Source organism: Pempheris klunzingeri, chromosome 1, assembly GCF_042242105.1.
Source record: "Pempheris klunzingeri isolate RE-2024b chromosome 1, fPemKlu1.hap1, whole genome shotgun sequence".
NCBI classification, from domain to species: domain Eukaryota; kingdom Metazoa; phylum Chordata; class Actinopteri; order Acropomatiformes; family Pempheridae; genus Pempheris; species Pempheris klunzingeri.
Genome location: NC_092012.1, coordinates 130354 through 149512, shown reverse-complemented (window position 1 = coordinate 149512; position 19159 = coordinate 130354). Strand labels below are relative to the sequence as shown.

At 49.7% G+C, this 19159-nt stretch overlaps 3 protein-coding genes across 3 annotated transcripts; all 3 read left to right on the top strand.

The window, feature by feature from the left end:
• Window positions 1-2588: 2588 nt before the first annotated feature.
• On the top strand, window positions 2589-4369 carry LOC139204053 (chymotrypsin B-like). Its single transcript, XM_070834044.1, has 7 exons — window positions 2589-2672; window positions 2912-3015; window positions 3122-3201; window positions 3365-3446; window positions 3530-3710; window positions 3877-4010; window positions 4199-4369. The coding sequence occupies exons 1-7, from the start codon at window positions 2621-2623 to the stop codon at window positions 4358-4360; spliced, it is 795 nt and encodes a 264-aa protein (XP_070690145.1). The 5' UTR covers window positions 2589-2620; the 3' UTR covers window positions 4361-4369.
• Window positions 4370-8410: 4041 nt separating this feature from the next.
• LOC139204150 (chymotrypsin A-like) lies at window positions 8411-11309 on the top strand. The gene is made up of 7 exons (XM_070834160.1): window positions 8411-8472; window positions 9344-9447; window positions 9523-9602; window positions 10212-10290; window positions 10371-10551; window positions 10865-10998; window positions 11094-11309. The coding sequence occupies exons 1-7, from the start codon at window positions 8421-8423 to the stop codon at window positions 11253-11255; spliced, it is 792 nt and encodes a 263-aa protein (XP_070690261.1). The 5' UTR covers window positions 8411-8420; the 3' UTR covers window positions 11256-11309.
• A 4434-nt stretch (window positions 11310-15743) lies between these two features.
• Window positions 15744-18955, top strand: LOC139210496 (chymotrypsin A-like). Its single transcript, XM_070840534.1, has 7 exons — window positions 15744-15805; window positions 16677-16780; window positions 16870-16949; window positions 17858-17936; window positions 18017-18197; window positions 18511-18644; window positions 18740-18955. The coding sequence occupies exons 1-7, from the start codon at window positions 15754-15756 to the stop codon at window positions 18899-18901; spliced, it is 792 nt and encodes a 263-aa protein (XP_070696635.1). The 5' UTR covers window positions 15744-15753; the 3' UTR covers window positions 18902-18955.
• Window positions 18956-19159: the final 204 nt, after the last annotated feature.

Genomic DNA, 19159 nt, shown 5'->3' with positions numbered 1-19159 from the left:
TTTTTCTACTATTGCTATCTTGCCCCTGTCTTTGTTGCTGCTGTAACTGCAATGCAAATTTCCCCCGATGGGGGATCAATAAAGTCCATCTTATCTTATCTTATAATCAATTGGGGAGGGGCTAAGATTCACATGGGGGTCTTCTATTGTATGGAGACATGGCACTGGCTGAAGTACTGAAGGAATCACCTCCTTAAGTTTGGCAGCAGCACTTTCAGACAGGCATCTAGTGAGGACCTTTCTGTCATATGGTTCATAGTCCAGTAAGAAGAAACCAGCAGTTATCAGGTGATGGTCCGACAGAACAGAGTTTTGGGGGAAAACTGTTAACCGTTCAGCTTCTACACCATCAGCCAGAACAAGGTCGAGGCCAGTAACCACGGTTACTGCAGTACTTACAGTAACTGTAGTAACTGTGGGATGTTCAGGTCGAAGCAGATCTATGAGCAGACGCGTTGCAGAGGACAGGCATGATCAGTCGGCGTGTTTACAGACAACAGAGTTCATTTCCTGTCTGATGATTTATGAGATCAGAGATACAATAACATGTTTATGGCTCTGAGTGTGTTAGTGTGTGTGTGTGTGTGTGTGTGTGTGTGTGTGGAGGAGGAGGAGGAGGAGGAAGATTATTGGGGACAGGAAGTCCCTCCTCCTTGTCTTCATCAGAGCCTTCAGCTCCTCTTCCTCAGATGGACAGCTGAGGCTGGGGGGGTTCAGGGGGGTCTCTGCCTTTCACTCCTAGTTTTCTGTCTGTCTGTCTGTCTGTCTGTCTGCACTGAAGCTGCTGGACGGTGACATCAAACAAACGTTAACCGAAGCAGACTGTTTTTCTGAAATCCATCACTTTACAGTAGTGTGTCTCCAAACAGCTGCAGACTGTCGCCTCACTGCAGCTTGGTGAACACCGTCACATGAGGACAATCACGGGGTGTCCAGCAGAGGGCGCCGCCTGCTGTTTCAGTGCAGGTGGTGCTGTTCTGCTCTGAAGTTTGATGTCGACTCTGCTTCTGTTTGTCGAAATCATTGAGTCCTAAAATCAGATTTTCTGTCACCAAGACAAAGACAGTTTATTCCAGTAATGAGCTGTCAGAGAAATATCAGCTCCTCCTCTCACATTCATCTCACTTCCTGAAAGACAAGAAAGGAAATTACTGAGGAAAAAATGAGCCCGAAAGACCAGAGAGGACGTTTAGCAAGGAGCTGGATACAAACTCAGAGGACAGAGGACAGAGATCCTCAGATCATTTCACTCTGGATCAGACCAGATCTGACTATCAGCCCCCAAAAAGGATCAGTTCACTCAAAACAACCTCAGGGAGTCACAACAGCCTGCTGAGTGGACACAGTGTTATCAGTGTGTCAACAGGACACACACAGAGAAACACACTCACACTTTCTCTCTCTCTCTCTCTCTCTCTCACGCACACACACACACACACACACACACACACACACACACACACACACAGAAACACACACAGAGGACAAACCCTCCTGAAAGCTGTTTGCTGAATCTATAAAAGATCATTGACTGTGATCAGAAACATGATTCATGATCCGTGTACATCTCAGTGAAGCGACTCACACGTCTTAGTTAGTAATAGTTTTATTCTTCAGATTTTATGATTAAACATTTTTAGGAGAAAATGACATGAAAAAAAAGAATCACACAGAAAACAGGACAACTGAGACAAAACAGTATTACAGGTGTGTGTATGAGCACACACCTGATGGGTTAGGGTTTATGGGGTTAAGGTTTAGGGGATTTAGGGTTTATGGGGTTTAAGGTTTAGGTGGTTTAAGGTTTATGGGGTCAACGGTTTATGGGGTTTAAGGTTTAGCGGGTTTATGGTTTATGGGGTTTAAGGTTTAGGTGGTTTAAGGTTTAGGGTGTTTGAGGTTTAGGGGGTTTAAGGTTTATGGGGTTTAAGGTTTATGGGGTTAAGGGTTTATGGGGTTTAAGGTTTATGGGTATAAGGGTTTATGGGGTTTAAGGTTTATGGGTATAAGGGTTTATGGGGTTTAAGGTTTAGGGGGTTTGAGGTTTTGGGGGTTTAAGGTTTAGGGGGTTTAGGGTTATGGGGTTTAGGGTTTATGGGGTCTAAGGTTTATGGGGTTAAGGGTTTATGGGGTTTAAGGTTTATGGGGTTTGAGGTTTTGGGGGTTTAAGGTTTAGGGGGTTTAGGCTTAGGGGGTTTAGGGTTTATGGGGTCTAAGGTTTATGGGGTTAAGGGTGTATGGGGTTTAAGGTTTAGGGGATTTATGGGGTTTGGGGGGTTTAAGGTTTAGGGGGTTTAGGGTTTATGGAGTTTAGGGTTTATGGGGTTTAAGGTTTAGGGGGTCAGTCCTTTTAGATCTCCTACTCTGTTTAAAATAAAGCCTAACCCTAACCCGTTGGGAAAAAGACGACGTGTGCTGACGGCCATCTGTGCTGCAATCGTCCAACTGACCTTCAGCCAATCAGAAAGCAGGATGTGGGGGTGTGTAACTCATGAGAATGCCGCTGTCGCCTCAGGTGTGATAAGCAGCTGGACAAGACACCGGCTGCTCTGATTGGCTGAGGCTCGGCCAGGTCCGGGGATAAAAGAGCAGCTTGGCCCTCATCATCATCATTGTCACCATGGCCTTCCTCTGGATCGTGTCCTGCCTCGCCTTCATCAGCGCCGCCTACGGTGAGACACACCAAGACACACGCAAGTTCATTTAGTAAATTATGGTCCCATTTAGGGAGGGTCATGTCCAAACTTGGCCAGTCAGAGGGGGGCTGTCACTCGTGGCTCCAAAACCAGGATGGCGCTCGCTTCTTCTCCACAGTCTGTGGTCACAGAGTGCCATAGTGACATCATCACAAAGACAAGGTGAAGGTTAAAACAGCAGAATAGAATTTTAAAGTTACCTGTCGCCCTCTCAGGCTGCGGCACCCCCGCCATCCCCCCCCAGGTCAGCGGCTACGCTCGCATCGTCAACGGTGAGGAGGCGGTGCCTCACTCTTGGCCCTGGCAGGTGTCCCTCCAGGTGAGCCAGCTCAACAAACTCAGTCTATGTCTGTCTCTCCTCCTCCTCCTCCTCCTCCTCCTCCTCCTCCTTGTCACTGACTGTGTTCTGTTTGACTTTCTCTCAGCAATCCAATGGCTTCCACTTCTGTGGTGGTTCTCTGATCAATGAGAACTGGGTGGTGACGGCGGCTCACTGTAACGTCAGGTCAGTTCAGCAGCTCTGTCTTCAGATGTAGCTTCCTGTTTAAAAGCCCCTGTGATCTCCAGTGATGTGAGATCTGAACCATTTCCTCGTCACGGCAGCTTTAAAACGTGTTTTTGTTTATGTGGACTGGCCCTTTAAAGCCCTGCTTCCTATGTCCTGTCAGGACCTACCACCGCGTGATCGCTGGAGAGCACAACAAGGGCTACGGCTCCAACGAAGACGTCCAGGTGCTGAAGCCCGCCAAGGTGAGACCTCCCCGCCAGCCGGTCAGCTTTCAGAAAGCACCTGTCTCTCCCCACTGACCCCCCTTGTCACCTGCTCCCCCCAGGTGTTCACCCACCCCGACTGGAACCCCAGAACCATCAACAACGACATCTCCCTCATCAAGCTGGCCACCCCCGCCAGCCTGGGCACCAACGTGTCCCCCGTCTGCCTCGCCGAGTCCACCGACGTCTTTGCCGCTGGCATGACCTGCGTCACCTCAGGCTGGGGTCTGACCCGCTACAACGGTGAGACCTACACGATGAACCATAATGCACTGCAACGATCAGCTGCTGGAGTCAGTTTATGAATTAAAGTGTCAGGAGACTTTTACTGTGAAAGGGCAGAGGAAGTGAGGTTATGAGACTTTTACTGTGAAAGGGTGTATCAGCGGTCGTGTGGTGTCTCCCACAGCTCCCAGTACTCCCAACAATCTGCAGCAGGCCGCCCTCCCCCTGCTGTCCAACGAGCAGTGTAAGAACCACTGGGGCAGCAACATCTCCGGGGTCATGATCTGTGCCGGAGGGGCCGGGGCCACTTCCTGCATGGTGAGGTCCCGCCCACATTCCCATCCCACCTGTCTCACCTGTCTGACTTGTCTCACCTGTCCCACCTGTCTGACTTGTTCTTCCTGTCCCACCTGTCTGACTTGTCCCTCCTGTCCCACCTGTCTGACTTGTCTCACCTGTCCGGCTTGTCCCTCCTGTCTCACCTGTCTCACCTGTTGTCTGTGCAGGGGGACTCTGGAGGTCCTCTGGTCTGTGAGAAGGACGGTGCCTGGACTCTGGTGGGAATCGTGTCCTGGGGAAGCAGCCGCTGCTCCACCTCCACTCCCGCCGTCTACGCCCGCGTCACCGAGCTCCGTGGTTGGGTTGACCAGATCCTCACCGCCAACTAAACGCGCAGAGCCTACACCACCATCGCCAGGGCAACCCAGACTCCCTGACCCCCCCCCTCCCATGAATGATAATAAAAACACTGAACATCACTGGCTGAGTGTGTTTCTGTCAGCAGGGGGCGCTCCCAGCTCACTCTCATTATTTGCTGTGTTTTTGATCAATAAATGATCTTAGTGAATGATGACACACACCTGGTTCACGGTCTGAACCCTGAAACCACAGGGGGGTGCTGCAGAGTGTCCAACACCTGTCCCAGAGACACCTGTCCAACACCTGTCCCACAGACACCTGTCCAACACCTGTCCCAGAGACACCTGTCCAACACCTGTCCCACAGACACCTGTCCAACACCTGTCCAACACCTGTCCCAGAGACACCTGTCCAACACCTGTCCCACAGACACCTGTCCAACACCTGTCCCAGAGACACCTGTCCAACACTTGTCCCACAGACACCTGTCCAACACCTGTCCAACACCTGTCCCAGAGACACCTGTCCAACACCTGTCCCACAGACACCTGTCCAACACCTGTCCAACACCTGTCCCACAGACACCTGTCCAACACCTGTCCAACACCTGTCCCACAGACACCTGTCCAACACCTGTCCCACAGACACCTGTCCAACACCTGTCCAACACCTGTCCCACAGACACCTGTCCAACACCTGTCCAACACCTGTCCCACAGACACCTGTCCAACACCTGTCCAACACCTGTCCCACAGACACCTGTCCAACACCTGTCCCACAGACACCTGTCCAACACCTGTCCCACAGACACCTGTCCAACACCTGTCCCACAGACACCTGTCCAACACCTGTCCCACAGACACCTGTCCAACACCTGTCCAACACCTGTCCCACAGACACCTGTCCAACACCTGTCCAACACCTGTCCCAGAGACACCTGTCCAACACCTGTCCCACAGACACCTGACACACACACTGATACACACTAACACACACACACACACACACTAACACTCACACACACACACACACACACACACACACACACACACACACACACACACACACACAGTCTGGGTTCTTCCTTCTTGTTTTCATCATTTCATGACTTTATTAAAGAACCCCCCCGATCTGATCAGATCTGATCAGAACTGAACTGAGAGAGAAAGAGGAGGGAGGAGCCCAGTGCATCATGGGAGGCATTCTTTAGGATGACAGCTGCTGACCTGCAGTCTGTGTTCTGGATGACGTACGACTCTGGATTCTCTATGAGCAGTAACCTCTGCAAAACACATACAATCAGTCAATCAATCAATCAATCAATCAATCAATCAATCAGTGTTTCTCTCTCCAGCTCCAGGTCACAGCAGTGTTTCTCTCAGACTGTTTCCATAAAGAGCAGCTCAGAACAAACTCTTTCATTCAGAGACAAAAGATTCAGGAATTCAACAGGAAGGATTCAAGAATCCCCACAGAGCAGCTCAGAGATTAGATTAGGACCCAGTGGAGGAAGAACTCCCCTTTAACGGGAGGAACTCCCCTTTAACGGAAGAACTCCCCTTTAACGGGAGGACTCCCCTTTAACGGGAGATCTGTCAGGGTCCATGTTGGGTGGAGGTTGGAAAGAGAGAGAGAGACACACAACAGCAACTAAAATACTAACAGCGACTATAGTACTGACAATAGGAATGTGACTGATAGTGAGTAATATGGTAACAATGACAACAGTTAATATGTGAATAATAATAACAGGACTGATATCAGTAAAGAGTGTCGGTGGCTGACGATCCACAGCAGGAGAACCAGGACCAGGATCCACAGGAACCAGAGAACCACAGCAGCAGGACCAGGACCAGGATCCACAGGAACCTGAGAACCACAGCAGGAGAACCAGGACCAGGATCCACAGGAACCAGAGAACCACAGCAGAACCAGGACCAGGATCCACAGGAACCAGAGAACCACAGCAGGAGAACCAGGACCAGGATCCACAGGAACCTGAGAACCACAGCAGGAGAACCAGGACCAGGATCCACAGGAACCAGAGAACCACAGCAGCAGAACCAGGACCAGGATCCACAGGAACCTGAGAACCACAGCAGGAGAACCAGGACCAGGATCCACAGGAACCAGAGAACCACAGCAGGGCCAGGACCAGGATCCACAGGAACCAGAGAACCAGGACCAGGATCCACAGGAACCTGAGAGAGGAGAAAAGCACAGAAAGGCTTCGGGGAAGATACCAAGTTAGTAACAGACATAAAAGAGACATGAAGCATCAGGATGGAGAGGAAGAGGAGGAGAGAGGAGCCCAGTGCATCATGGGAGTCCCCCGGCAGTCTGAGCCTATAGCAGCATAACTAGGGGCTGGTCCAAGACCTGATCCAGCCCTGAACTATAGGCTTCATCACTAAGGAAGGTTTTTAGTCCACTCTTAAATGTAGAGAGGGTGTCTGCCCCCCGAACCCAGACTGGAAGGAGGTTCCACAGGAGAGGAGCCTGATAGCTGAAAGCTCTGGCTCCATCACTACTTTAGAGGACTTTAGGAACCACCAGTAGACCTGCAGTCTGGGAGCACAGTGCTCTAGTAGGGTAGTACGGCACTATGAGCTCTTTAAGATATGATGGAGCCTGAACATTAAGAGCTTTGGAGGTGAGGAGAAGGATTTTAAACTCTATTCTAGATTTGACTGGAAGCCAGTGAAGAGAAGCCAGTACAGGAGAAAGATGGTCTCTTCTCTTAGTTCTGGTCAGAACAGGAGCAGCAGCGTTCTGGACCAGCTGGAGAGTCTTTAAGGACTTATTGGGCCTGATAATAATGAGTTACAATAGTCCAACCTAGAAGTGACAAATGCATGGACCAATTTTTCTGCATCATCTATGGAAAAAGGCAGTTCTAGAAAGAGTTAAAGGACAAATCCTGAAATGGTAAATGGTCTGAATTTGTATAGCACCTTTCTAGTTATTTCAACTACTCAAAGCGCTTTACATGACATACTCATTCACACAGGAGGGATCTAATTTGGAGGATACTATTCTTTCACACTCATTCACACACTGAAGCTGCTTCAGGAGCAAGTTGGGGTTCAGTGTCTTGCCCAAGGACACTTCGACATGTTGACCCATGGGAACTGGGGATCGAACCCCCGACCTTCTGATTGAGGGATTACCCACTCTACCACTGAGCCACAGCCGCCCCAAATAAGACTCCCAGATTCCTCCCAGTGGAGCTGGAGGCCAGAGTGATGCCATCCAGAGCAGTTATGTTGGTAGAAAAGGTGTCTCTGAGGTGTCTGGAGCAGAATAACTTCAGTTTAGTCTGAGTTTAGCAGCAGAAAGTTGCTGCTCATCCAGGACTTTATGTCCTTAAGGCAGATTTTAGGCAGAGTTTAGCCAACTGATTGGATTCATCAGGCTTTATTGATCAGTATAATTGAGTATCATCTGCATAACAGTGGAAATGAATGGAGATCTTCCTGATAATACCCAGAGGAAGCATATATAAGGTAAATAGTATCGGTCCAAGCACTGAACCTTGTTGAACTCCATGTCTAACCTTAGTGTGGACAGAGGATTCATTGTTAACGTGAACAAACTGAATTCGATCTGATCAATAGGACTTAAAGCAGCTTAATGTGGTTCCTTTTATGCCAATGAACTGTTCCAGTCTCTGTAACAGGATGTGATGGTCAATGGTGTCAAAAGCAGCACTCAGGTCTAACAAGACCAGTACAGAGAGAAGTCCTCTATCTGATGCCAGAAGGAGGTCTGTAACCTTCACCAGTGTCTCTGTGTTATGGTTCACTCTAAAACCTGACTGAAAATCCTCTAATAGACTATTAGAATTAAGAAAATATGGAAAACTGTTTTGGGGCTCCGCTGAGTCTCATGTTCAGCTCACGTGTTGGAGTCCTTCCCTTGTCTCTGGCCTTCGTGTTCCTGCCTCCTCAGGTGGAAAACTCTGTGTCAGCTCCACCTGTCCAAACTCCCACCGTCCCTGATAAAGTGTCCCGGCCCGTCCTGGCCAATCAGGAGGCTCTCTGGCTGTATAAAAGCTGCTCGCTCACACAGAGCCCATATGATCGAGCCATGGCCTTCCTGTGGATCCTCTCCTGCCTCGCCTTTGCCGGCGCTGCCTACGGTGAGACAAACTCTGTGACATCACAGGAGCAGCTGAGGGAGTGAAGCATGCTGGGTAGAGAGAGGCAGGGTTCCATACTGTTTAGTTCACGAGAGGTCTGTTAGTGTCTGAGGTCACGTGTCAAACACAATCTGAAACTGGCAGGAAGTCCGACTGCAGCCACACACCATCAGCGGTCAGCAGACGCTTTTAAGGCTGTTCTGACCCACAATCCTCTGCACAGAGGAGGACGGGGGGGCTCACACAGAACACAGCAGCCTCTCTGAGCTGTGCAGTAAGAAACACTCAACATGAGTACCACTAGGAGAGCTGAGCCGACGTCCACCGAGCAAAGTCTAAATATTGATGGAAACGTGACGGATGGCGTTTTGTATCTACAAGGAAAACATATTTTCAACAATATTCAAATCTTGCGCTGACAGAGATGGATGTGTGGGCCGAAGGGTCAGAGTTCAAGGCTCAGTGATATGATGACGTCATCCCAGCCGTCTGCAGGCTGCGTGCAGTCAGCCTGGTTGTGATTGGCTCATTCTGTCTGCGTGGTCACAGCTGGACGGTGGAGAGTAAAAAGAGTCGGACCGCAATCAGAGCAGATCATCCTCATTGTCCTCACATCAGAGTCCAGCCAACAGCCTTACTGCTCACCGTCCTCCTTCAACGCCACAAACTAAGATGGCCGCTCAGTCAGAGAAGTAGTGACATCATCCCCTCGTAGTAATAAAGCTCAAGTCTGACAGCTGAAGTTCCTGACGGGACTGAAAGGCCTCTTACAGGCTGTGTTTCTGGAGCTTTCGATGAGGCCTGCTTGTTGTCAGGAATCATCTTTCACTCTCATGTTTCCATGTTGATGATGTCATCATCTTGTCACCAGGTTGCGGCACTCCCGCCATCCCCCCCGTCATCACCGGTTACTCTCGTATCGTCAACGGTGAGGAGGCGGTGCCTCACTCCTGGCCCTGGCAGGTGTCCCTTCAGGTATACTCTCTCTCTCTCTCTCTCTCTCTCTCTCTCTCTCTCTCTCTCTCATGGCTTCTCTTGTTGTCGTTTCAGGATTACACCGGCTTCCACTTCTGTGGCGGCTCTCTCATCAACGAGAACTGGGTGGTGACCGCCGCCCACTGCAACGTCAGGTGGTCACCTTCACCCTATCACCTTCATCACTGTCACCCTTTCACCTTCATCACCGTCACCCTGTCACCTTCATCACCTTCACCCTATCACCTTCATCACCGTCACCCTGTCACCTTCATCACCTTCACCCTGTCACCTTCATCACCTTCATCACCTTCACCTTGTCACCTTCATCACCTTTACCCTATCACCTTCATCACCTTCACCCTGTCATCTTCATCACCTTTACCCTGTCACCTTCACCCTGTCACCTTCATCACCTTCACCCTGTCACCTTCATCACCTTCATCACCTTCACCTTGTCACCTTCATCACCGTCACCCTGTCACCTTCATCACCTTCACCCTATCACCTTCATCACCGTCACCCTGTCACCTTCATCACCTTCACCCTGTCACCTTCATCACCTTCACCCTGTCACCTTCATCACCTTCATCACCTTCACCTTGTCACCTTCATCACCTTTACCCTATCACCTTCATCACCTTCACCCTGTCATCTTCATCACCTTTACCCTGTCACCTTCACCCTGTCACCTTCATCACCTTCATCTGACGGTGTTTTGGACACAAAATGGCTGCCTCATGTGCCCGTCCTTTTCCCTGCAGGACTTCCCACCGCGTGATCCTCGGAGAACATGACCGCTCCTCCCCCGCTGAGGACATCCAGGTCATGAAGGTCGGCAAGGTGGGTGACAAACGGCCTCTAGTCCCATTGCCATGTCTTCCTGCATGCTCGCCACTCCTAACGGTATCATTTCCTTTTAGGTGTTCAAGCACCCCCGCTACAATGGCTTCACCATCAACAACGACATCCTGCTCATCAAGCTGGCTAGCCCTGCCCAGATGAACATGCGTGTGTCCCCGGTGTGTGTGGCTGAAACCGGAGACAACTTCCCCGGAGGCCTGAAGTGTGTGACCAGCGGCTGGGGCCTGACCCACCACAATGGTGAGATCTGCATCAGAGGGCCAATCAGAGGAGAGCAGCAGCAGAGGGCCAATCAGAGGAGAGCAGGGGGGCCTGACTCACCACATAGCAAATAGACCCACTTCATGTTAATGGTTCCCAACCTGAGGTGTGGGGTCCCTGAGAGGTCCCAAGAAGACAAGCTCAGAGCTAACATGTCTGTCTTCTGAGCGGTCTGGTTTCACTGGATGGGGTGGGTGGGGGAGGGAGGGGCTCAGTATACAGCCTGTAGACCTGCAGCTCCACCGGGGGGCTCTGCCCATGTTCTTCACTCATCAGTGTGCTTGTGCTGCAGCTCCTGACACCCCCGCCCTGCTGCAGCAGGCCGCCCTCCCTCTGCTGACCAATGAGCAGTGTCGTCGTTACTGGGGCAACAAGATCAGTGACCTGATGATCTGCGCCGGAGCCTCTGGAGCCTCCTCCTGCATGGTGGGTGGTGCAGATGAGACACAGACGGAGCCGTACTGATGCTGAGTTGCTGCTCCTCACTCTCCTCTTTCACTGTTCATCTGCTGCTGTTTCAGGGTGACTCCGGCGGCCCTTTGGTCTGTGAGAAAGCTGGAGCCTGGACTCTGGTCGGCATCGTGTCCTGGGGCAGCGGAACCTGCACCCCCACAATGCCCGGTGTGTACGCCCGCGTCACCGAGCTGCGCGCCTGGATGGATCAGACCATCGCCGCCAACTGAGGCGGGACGGCTCGGCTCCCACCTGATCACCAATAAAAGTGTGAACGTGTGAAAGGGATGTGTGGTTGTGGTTTGTTTTCTCTGAGCTCTGGAGGCGCTTCACACTGAGGGAAAGAAACTCTTCAATATGTGGTTCAGCCCTCTGAGTCCCTCTGACAGGGAGACGCTCAGACGGACTCTAGTCTGCAGGCAGGAATGGTTAGCCTAGGCACAAACACGTTCCTCTGGGTTCCTCATGAGCGAATGAGCGTGTTGACATGTTGACTTTGGAATCAAAGACATGAGACACATTCAGGCTGAAAGCTTTTTCCTCAGCGGTGATTTATTACACAGAGAGCACGTTTTATCAAACATGAACACAAACAGCCTCAACGCATCTGTAACCTCAGTTATCTCCTCAGACTTTATTACATTATACAGTGGTGGCCAAAATTATTAGAACACTTGGCATATTTGAGAAGTTTCAGATGTTTTTGTTGAATTGACCATCAAAATACCCATAAAAAGAATGAAATATCTACAAAGTCATCATTATGCTGTATAAACCATAGAATAGAGCCATCATAATGAGATTTAGGTCATTTTCCTTACTAAAAACAAGCTAGGCCTATTTTGCTTTCAATGTCACACAATCATGTTCCTTCACAGAAGAAGCCAAGTTACTTGTCAGGTGTAATCGTGGTTAAATTGATGGTGATGCCAGAGTCTTAGGACACGGCTGTGTGATTCTTTAGAATGCACAAGGCCCATCCTGCTCATTAAGTGATTGGTAACATCAGGGTTTTGTCACTGAGGCCACACCACCAATTGGTATAAATTCAAAGCCTCTAGAAGTAGTCCTGAAGCACATGTTGCTCTTCTTTGAACATGGCTAAGGTGAAGATGGAGCTAACGAGTGAGCAACGGGTTCAAATAAAGGCCCTTTTAGATGCTGGCTGAAGTTACTGCCGCATAGCCAAGGACTTGAGATGCAGTCCAAGAACTGTAAAGTACACTTTAGACCGCCATGATGCCACCAATTCACATCAGAACCGAAAGGGGAGAGGTAGAAAAAAGAAACTTTCAGACAGACAAGTGAAGCATCTAAAAATTCTCAGTCTTAAGGATCAAAGAAAGGCCTCATGAGAACTGCGTGACGAGATCAACACCACAATGACTAATGGTGCAACATTGTCTTCAAGAACTGTGCATCAGAAACTGGGTGAAGAAGGATAGCAGCAACGAAACCTTTACTGAAAGAGAAAAATAGAGTGAAACACCAGAAATTTGCAAAAGAACACAAGAAATGGACAAAGGAAAATTGGTATAAAGTGTTGTGGACTGATGAGTCCAAGTTTGAACAGTTTGGCAACACGTGAAGAGTGTATGTTCGACGGAGGGAGGGTGAGAGATATAAAAATGAGTGTCTCTTGCCAACAGTTAAACACAGAGGGGGTAGTATTATGGTGTGGGGTGCCATTTCAGCCTCAGGAACAGGTGACTTTGTGAAAATCATGGATAAGAAAGTATACCACGACATTCTGGTGAGGCACGGAGTACCATTTGGGAGTCATCTTATTGGGCCTGGAATTATTTTCCAAGAGGACCATGACCCTAAACATTCTTCTAACTATTGCTGGAACTCCCTGCGACAGAAGGAATCTGTGTGAACATTGAAAATGAGCAAATTTGGGGCGAGTTGGAAAATAAACTGGACAGATCTATTGTACATTCAAAGGAAAGCCTTTGGCTTGAGTTGCAGAAGGCATGGGATAAGATTAGTGTTGTTCTCAGGGAATATATTGACACTATGCCAGAGAGATTAGCTGCTGTAATTGCTGCAAAAGGTGGACATACCAAATATCAAAGTTAAAAGTGGATAAAAAACAGTAGGACTCACTTCATCTAATATTTGTTTTGCTCAGAGCAACCATCTGGGTATTTCAACATTATGATGTTCTGAGACATGTTTTGGAGGCCACCACTGTATATTATATTGAAAGTAAACTTTATTTGTCTGCTGTTTTCAACATTAAATTCTTCACGTTGAATGACACCAAATAACACCAAAACCAAATTGAGGAAAATACCACCAATAATTTCAAATTTTAAAAAAAACTATTAATAATGATAATTCCATTAATAATAAAAGACAATCAATCAATCAATAAATCTTCATTTCATTTCAATTCATGACAGCGTTATCTCAAGATGATTATACATAAAGAGTAGGTCAGACCAAACTCTTTAATTCAGAGACCCAAAGATTCAAGAATTCAACATTAAGGATTCAAGAATCCCCACAGAGCAGCTCAGAGATTAGATTAGGACACAGTGGAGGAAGAACTCCCCTTTAATGGGAAAACTTCCCCTTTAATGGGAGAACTCCCCTTTAATGGGGAGAACTCCCCTTTGACGGGAGGAACTCCCCTTTAACGGGAAAAACTCTCCTTTAACGGGAAGAAACCTGGAACAGAACCAGGCTCAGAACGGGGGGGGGGCTTTCTGTATGGCTCCATGTTGGGTGGGGGTTGGACAGAGAGACAGAAAGAGAGAGAAAAAACAAACAGCAACCAAAATACTAACAGTAACTACAGTACTGATCAATGTGACTGATACTGATCAATGTGACTGATACTGATCAATATGGTAGCAGGTAAAAACATGACAACAGTTAACATGTGAATAGCAATAACAGGACTGATATCAGTAAAAAGTGTCGGTGGCTGACGATCCACAGCAGGAGAACCAGGACCAGGATCCACAGGAACCAGAGAACCACAGCAGGAGAACCAGGACCAGGATCCACAGGAAAGAGAGAACCACAGCTGGAGAACCAGGACCAGGATCCACATGAGAAAAGCACAGAAAGACTCCGGGGAAGATACCAAGTTAGTAACAGACATTAAAGAGACATGAAGCATCAGGATGAAGAGGAAGAGGAGGAGACAGGAGCCCAGTGCATCATGGGAGTCCCCCGGCAGTCTGAGCCTATAGCAGCATAACTAGGGGCTGGTCCAAGGCCTGATCCAGTCCTGAACTATAGGCTTCATCACTAAGGAAGGTTTTTAGTCCACTCTTAAATGTAGAGAGGGTGTCTGCCCCCCGAACCCAGACTGGAAGGAGGTTCCACAGGAGAGGAGCCTGATAGCTGAAAGCTCTGGCTCCATCACTACTTTAGAGGACTTTAGGAACCACCAGTAGACCTGCAGTCTGGGAGCACAGTGCTCTAGTGGGGTAGTACGGTACTATGAGCTCTTTAAGAGATGACAGAGCCTGAACATTAAGAGCTTTGGAGGTGAGGAGAAGGATTTTAAACTCTATTCTAGATTTTACTGGAAGCCAGTGAAGAGAAGCCAGTACAGGAGAAAGATGGTCTCTTCTCTTAGTTCTGGTCAGAACAGGAGCAGCAGTGTTCTGGACCAGCTGGAGAGTCTTTAAGGACTTACTGGGGCAGCCTGATAATAAGGAACAGAAATAATCCAACCTGGAAGTGACTAATGTGTGGACTAGTGTTTCTGCATCATCTCCAGACAGGATGGACCTGGTTTTAACAATATTAGTAGATGGAAAAAGGCAGTTCTAGAAATCCGTTTAATGTGGGAGTTAAAGGACAAATCCTGATCAAATAAGACTCCCAGATTCCTCCCAGTGGAGCTGGAGGCCAGAGTGATGCCATCCAGAGCAGTTATGTTCGTAGAAAAGGTGTCTCTGAGGTGTCTGGGGCCGAGCAGAATAACTTCAGTTTAGTCTGAGTTTAGCAGCAGAAAGTTGCTGCTCATCCAGGACTTTATGTCCTTAAGGCAGATTTGGAGTTTAACCAACTGATTGGATTCATCAGGCTTCATTGATCAGTATAATTGTGTATCATCTGCATAACAGTGGAAATGAATGGAGATCTTCCTGATAATATTACCCAGAGGAAGCATATATAAGGTAAATAGTATCGGTCCAAGCACCAAACCTTGTTGAACTCCATGTCTAACCTTAGTGTGGACAGAGGATTCATTGTTAATGTGTACAAACTGAATTCGATCTGATCAATAGGACTTAAAGCAGCTTAATGTGGTTCCTTTTATACCAGTGAACTGTTCCAGTCTCTGTAACAGGATGTGATGGTCAATGGTGTCGAAAGCAGCACTCAGGTCTAACAAGACCAGGACAGAGAGAAGTCCTCTATCTGATGCCAGAAGGAGGTCTGTAACCTTCACCAGTGTCTCTGTGTTATGGTTCACTCTAAAACCTGACTGAAGATCCTCTAATAGACTATTAGAATTAGGAAAATATGGAAAACTGTTTTGGGGCTCCGCTGAGTCTCATGTTCAGCTCACGTGTTGGAGTCCTTCCCTTGTCTCTGGCCTTCGTGTTCCTGCCTCCTCAGGTGGAAAACTCTGTGTCAGCTCCACCTGTCCAAACTCCCACCGTCCCTGATAAAGTGTCCCGGCCCGTCCTGGCCAATCAGGAGGCTCTCTGGCTGTATAAAAGCTGCTCGCTCACACAGAGCCCATATGATCGAGCCATGGCCTTCCTGTGGATCCTCTCCTGCCTCGCCTTTGCCGGCGCTGCCTACGGTGAGACAAACTCTGTGACATCACAGGAGCAGCTGAGGGAGTGAAGCATGCTGGGTAGAGAGAGGCAGGGTTCCATACTGTTTAGTTCACGAGAGGTCTGTTAGTGTCTGAGGTCACGTGTCAAACACAATCTGAAACTGGCAGGAAGTCCGACTGCAGCCACACACCATCAGCGGTCAGCAGACGCTTTTAAGGCTGTTCTGACCCACAATCCTCTGCACAGAGGAGGACGGGGGGGCTCACACAGAACACAGCAGCCTCTCTGAGCTGTGCAGTAAGAAACACTCAACATGAGTACCACTAGGAGAGCTGAGCCGACGTCCACCGAGCAAAGTCTAAATATTGATGGAAACGTGACGGATGGCGTTTTGTATCTACAAGGAAAACATATTTTCAACAATATTCAAATCTTGCGCTGACAGAGATGGATGTGTGGGCCGAAGGGTCAGAGTTCAAGGCTCAGTGATATGATGACGTCATCCCAGCCGTCTGCAGGCTGCGTGCAGTCAGCCTGGTTGTGATTGGCTCATTCTGTCTGCGTGGTCACAGCTGGACGGTGGAGAGTAAAAAGAGTCGGACCGCAATCAGAGCAGATCATCCTCATTGTCCTCACATCAGAGTCCAGCCAACAGCCTTACTGCTCACCGTCCTCCTTCAACGCCACAAACTAAGATGGCCGCTCAGTCAGAGAAGTAGTGACATCATCCCCTCGTAGTAATAAAGCTCAAGTCTGACAGCTGAAGTTCCTGACGGGACTGAAAGGCCTCTTACAGGCTGTGTTTCTGGAGCTTTCGATGAGGCCTGCTTGTTGTCAGGAATCATCTTTCACTCTCATGTTTCCATGTTGATGATGTCATCATCTTGTCACCAGGTTGCGGCACTCCCGCCATCCCCCCCGTCATCACCGGTTACTCTCGTATCGTCAACGGTGAGGAGGCGGTGCCTCACTCCTGGCCCTGGCAGGTGTCCCTTCAGGTATACTCTCTCTCTCTCTCTCTCTCTCTCTCTCTCTCTCTCTCTCTCTCTCTCTCTCTCTCTCATGGCTTCTCTTGTTGTCGTTTCAGGATTACACCGGCTTCCACTTCTGTGGCGGCTCTCTCATCAACGAGAACTGGGTGGTGACCGCCGCCCACTGCAACGTCAGGTGGTCACCTTCACCCTATCACCTTCATCACTGTCACCCTTTCACCTTCATCACCGTCACCCTGTCACCTTCATCACCTTCACCCTATCACCTTCATCACCGTCACCCTGTCACCTTCATCACCTTCACCCTGTCACCTTCATCACCTTCACCCTGTCACCTTCATCACCTTCATCACCTTCACCTTGTCACCTTCATCACCTTTACCCTATCACCTTCATCACCTTCACCCTGTCATCTTCATCACCTTTACCCTGTCACCTTCACCCTGTCACCTTCATCACCTTCACCCTGTCACCTTCATCACCTTCATCACCTTCACCTTGTCACCTTCATCACCGTCACCCTGTCACCTTCATCACCTTCACCCTGTCATCTTCATCACCTTTACCCTGTCACCTTCACCCTGTCACCTTCATCACCTTCACCCTGTCACCTTCATCACCTTCATCACCTTCACCTTGTCACCTTCATCACCTTTACCCTATCACCTTCATCACCTTCACCCTGTCATCTTCATCACCTTTACCCTGTCACCTTCACCCTGTCACCTTCATCACCTTCACCCTGTCACCTTCATCACCTTCATCACCTTCACCTTGTCACCTTCATCACCGTCACCCTGTCACCTTCATCACCTTCACCCTATCACCTTCATCACCGTCACCCTGTCACCTTCATCACCTTCACCCTGTCACCTTCATCACCTTCACCCTGTCACCTTCATCACCTTCATCACCTTCACCTTGTCACCTTCATCACCTTTACCCTATCACCTTCATCACCTTCACCCTGTCATCTTCATCACCTTTACCCTGTCACCTTCACCCTGTCACCTTCATCACCTTCATCTGACGGTGTTTTGGACACAAAATGGCTGCCTCATGTGCCCGTCCTTTTCCCTGCAGGACTTCCCACCGCGTGATCCTCGGAGAACATGACCGCTCCTCCCCCGCTGAGGACATCCAGGTCATGAAGGTCGGCAAGGTGGGTGACAAACGGCCTCTAGTCCCATTGCCATGTCTTCCTGCATGCTCGCCACTCCTAACGGTATCATTTCCTTTTAGGTGTTCAAGCACCCCCGCTACAATGGCTTCACCATCAACAACGACATCCTGCTCATCAAGCTGGCTAGCCCTGCCCAGATGAACATGCGTGTGTCCCCGGTGTGTGTGGCTGAAACCGGAGACAACTTCCCCGGAGGCCTGAAGTGTGTGACCAGCGGCTGGGGCCTGACCCACCACAATGGTGAGACCTGCATCAGAGGGCCAATCAGAGGAGAGCAGCAGCAGAGGGCCAATCAGAGGAGAGCAGGGGGGCCTGACTCACCACATAGCAAATAGACCCACTTCATGTTAATGGTTCCCAACCTGAGGTGTGGGGTCCCTGAGAGGTCCCAAGAAGACAAGCTCAGAGCTAACATGTCTGTCTTCTGAGCGGTCTGGTTTCACTGGATGGGGTGGGTGGGGGAGGGAGGGGCTCAGTATACAGCCTGTAGACCTGCAGCTCCACCGGGGGGCTCTGCCCATGTTCTTCACTCATCAGTGTGCTTGTGCTGCAGCTCCTGACACCCCCGCCCTGCTGCAGCAGGCCGCCCTCCCTCTGCTGACCAATGAGCAGTGTCGTCGTTACTGGGGCAACAAGATCAGTGACCTGATGATCTGCGCCGGAGCCTCTGGAGCCTCCTCCTGCATGGTGGGTGGTGCAGATGAGACACAGACGGAGCCGTACTGATGCTGAGTTGCTGCTCCTCACTCTCCTCTTTCACTGTTCATCTGCTGCTGTTTCAGGGCGACTCCGGCGGCCCTTTGGTCTGTGAGAAAGCTGGAGCCTGGACTCTGGTCGGCATCGTGTCCTGGGGCAGCGGAACCTGCACCCCCACAATGCCCGGTGTGTACGCCCGCGTCACCGAGCTGCGCGCCTGGATGGATCAGACCATCGCCGCCAACTGAGGCGGGACGGCTCGGCTCCCACCTGATCACCAATAAAAGTGTGAACGTGTGAAAGGGATGTGTGGTTGTGGTTTGTTTTCTCTGAGCTCTGGAGGCGCTTCACACTGAGGGAAAGAAACTCTTCAACATGTGGTTCAGCCCTCTGAGTCCCTCTGACAGGGAGACGCTCAGACGGACTCTAGTCTGCAGGCAGGAATGGTTAGCCTAGGCACAAACACGTTCCTCTGTGTTCCTCATGAGTGAATGAACGTGTTGACA

What these genes read in the sequence shown, in the direction of transcription:
- LOC139204053 (XM_070834044.1), top strand. Translation starts at nt 2,621, where the DNA reads ATGGCCTTCCTCTGGATCGTGTCCTGCCTCGCCTTCATCAGCGCCGCC. An exon ending in GCGGCTCACTGTAACGTCAG is followed by an intron (nt 3,202 to 3,364) that starts GTCAGTTCAGCA and finishes ATGTCCTGTCAG; the next exon opens with GACCTACCACCGCGTGATCG. An exon ending in AGGTGCTGAAGCCCGCCAAG is followed by an intron (nt 3,447 to 3,529) that starts GTGAGACCTCCC and finishes TGCTCCCCCCAG; the next exon opens with GTGTTCACCCACCCCGACTG.
- LOC139204150 (XM_070834160.1), top strand. Translation starts at nt 8,421, where the DNA reads ATGGCCTTCCTGTGGATCCTCTCCTGCCTCGCCTTTGCCGGCGCTGCC. An exon ending in CTTTGCCGGCGCTGCCTACG is followed by an intron (nt 8,473 to 9,343) that starts GTGAGACAAACT and finishes TCTTGTCACCAG; the next exon opens with GTTGCGGCACTCCCGCCATC. An exon ending in GGGCCTGACCCACCACAATG is followed by an intron (nt 10,552 to 10,864) that starts GTGAGATCTGCA and finishes CTTGTGCTGCAG; the next exon opens with CTCCTGACACCCCCGCCCTG.
- LOC139210496 (XM_070840534.1), top strand. Translation starts at nt 15,754, where the DNA reads ATGGCCTTCCTGTGGATCCTCTCCTGCCTCGCCTTTGCCGGCGCTGCC. An exon ending in CCTGGCAGGTGTCCCTTCAG is followed by an intron (nt 16,781 to 16,869) that starts GTATACTCTCTC and finishes TTGTCGTTTCAG; the next exon opens with GATTACACCGGCTTCCACTT. An exon ending in AGGTCATGAAGGTCGGCAAG is followed by an intron (nt 17,937 to 18,016) that starts GTGGGTGACAAA and finishes ATTTCCTTTTAG; the next exon opens with GTGTTCAAGCACCCCCGCTA.